The sequence below is a fragment of the Arachis ipaensis genome, chromosome B03 (assembly GCF_000816755.2).
Source record: "Arachis ipaensis cultivar K30076 chromosome B03, Araip1.1, whole genome shotgun sequence".
Lineage (NCBI taxonomy): Eukaryota > Viridiplantae > Streptophyta > Magnoliopsida > Fabales > Fabaceae > Arachis > Arachis ipaensis.
Window position 1 is genome coordinate 17,366,208 of NC_029787.2, and position 2,498 is coordinate 17,368,705.

The following is a 2,498-nucleotide window of genomic DNA, read 5'->3' on the forward strand; positions in this document are numbered from 1 at the left end:
TTTTTAAATATAAAAAATAATTATTTTTATTAATATAATATTAATAAAATATTCTTTATAATTACTCGCTATCTCAACATCATATTGAAATATAACAGTAACCTAGAAAAAAAGTAGTGGTCATTTTCAGAGAAAGCTACATGCTAAAGAATAATGTACTCTCTTTTTTTTCTATTGATGTCACATAATACACATGATGGCATAATTTTGGCATTTACGGTGCTGATGGAAAAGAACAGTGATCCATTATATATACCTGTCGTTATAAAGCATATAGATCCAATTCTTCATTCCCTCATATCAGTGAATCATCATCAATAATGTTTAAAGAGTATTGTTCAAGCACGGACTTCGAATTTCAACGATTAAGATAAGTTCTGAATTCTTTAAAGGGTATAGGCAACATTCAAATAAAGTTACTCAACGATAGATAACCAAAACAAAATTGATGTGTATCATAATATCTAATTGTCTATTGTTTTTCTCTGTCTTCCTCTCCTAAATGCCAATGTTGCGTTTCAAAATCAAATTACCATATTTTTTTTGTCATGAAAATTACCATATTTTTAAATAAACTTCAACATATAGATTCTAGAAACAAGTTGTGGGTCTTTACAAAATTTTGTTCTTAACAATTGCGTTCACTAAAGTTAGGCCTGCTTTATAAACAGTATATATACTATTCTGTAGCTTACATAGCATTTTTGTATTCTTATATAGTTATTCAATTCCTAACCTTTATGTCAAAATCGAATTGTAGAAGCCTACTTCTAACTTTTGTAATGCAACGAGCATAGCAATTTCTTTTCATATTAATTAATCCAGTCTTATCCTATGCTGTTTCATTAAACTAGCTTTTATTTTATATATGTTTAATATGGTCCAACATTTTCATATGTTTTTTATTATGCGTCTTTTCGTGTGGCTTTAAAACTACTTTGTTATCTATGGAGGGAAAAAAATCATTAAGTATTACATAACAAAAATGAGAAACTAATAATTCCATATGTTTGTATGGAACTACAGTCACTTAAATACAAAATATGTGCGATAGTTGAGTCAAATATTTTTGCTCAAATAATAATCATAAATGATGAATATCATATTAAAAAAAAGATAAATATTAATGGATGAATACTTTTTATTAGTATTAATCAATACTTTAGGCTAATATTTTATTTTTGTACTATTAAAATTTAGAATTTATGATTTAAAATTTAACATAAAAATCTTTTTATTAGTTAAACATTGGCTAAAAATGTAATATTGTTCATAAAAAATAAATAGTATGCTAAAATTGTACAGGATCAAAATTAAATAACAAAAATAAAGCATTGAATATATGAACCAAAAAACAAAACTACTCCTTATTTAAAAAGCCTTGTTTATTTTATTGCAGTACCACGGTGTCTGGATGGGTGTTCATGATCTCAGTAGGATTTAACGCTGCTGCAAGGTTAGACTAACTTGTTTTTCATACCCTTTGGCATTATGGAAATTATTCCATAATGATTTAATATTATTGACATAGATATATGATATGATGGATGCAGTGTGAGAGTGAGCAACGAGCTAGGAGCTAGGAATCCAAGATCAGCATCATTCTCAGTGGTGGTAGTGACAGTGATATCATTCGTGTTATCAGTGATAATAGCAATAGTGGTTCTATTATTGAGGGATGTCATAAGCTATGTCTTCACCGAAGGAGAAGAGGTTGCTGCTGCTGTCTCTGATCTCTGCCCTCTCCTCGCTCTTTCCATTGTCCTCAACGGCATTCAGCCCGTCTTATCCGGTACTCATATTTATGTCTTTCAAACTAACTTTTTCAAATATTCTACTAATTCAAACGATATATGCTTTTTCTTCTCCATGTTTGTGATTTTTGTAAGAATAAAATATATTTTTGTCCTTTAACGTTTGTAATTTTTTTAAAAATAAATTTTTTTTTACTTCAACATATAATTAACATATATAATTTAAACATTATATATAATAAATTATAAGATAAAATATATTTTTTATTTTTAGTATCTATAATTTTTTTAAAAAATATTTATGACATTTAATTATATTCAGTTATATTTTAGTCACCAAAAATATTCAATTATATTTTTAACATTTTTTATTTGTGTTAAACTACCATTAAATATTTCAATTTTTTTCCTAATATTTTAGAGATGGTTAACATCTAAAAAATAATTGACATAAATAAAAAATATTTAAAATAAAATTAAATATTAAAAACAAAAAATATACTTTATTGTGACTGAAAATATTTGAATTAATTATAACTTTAGGGGTGGCCGTTGGATGTGGATGGCAAACTTTCGTTGCATATGTAAACGTTGGTTGCTACTATGGAGTTGGCATACCATTGGGCTCGGTTCTTGGTTTCTATTTTAAGCTCAGTGCCAAGGTAAATAATTCCACTAATGAGGTCAATTATTTGTATTCTCACCCAAAGATGTTGCCCTTAATTAGAAATTTTTGCATGGTTA

At 26.9% G+C, this 2,498-nt stretch overlaps 1 protein-coding gene across 1 annotated transcript in view; it reads left to right on the forward strand.

Moving 5' to 3' along the window:
* LOC107632703 (protein DETOXIFICATION 40) overlaps positions 1–2,498 on the forward strand; it is a 5,751-nt gene that overhangs the window by 2,805 nt on the left and 448 nt on the right. The window contains exons 3-5 of the mRNA XM_016336369.2: positions 1,400–1,456; positions 1,554–1,792; positions 2,298–2,494. Coding sequence (XP_016191855.1) covers positions 1,400–1,456; positions 1,554–1,792; positions 2,298–2,494 — 493 coding nt within the window. The remainder of the gene's footprint in view (positions 1–1,399; positions 1,457–1,553; positions 1,793–2,297; positions 2,495–2,498) is intronic.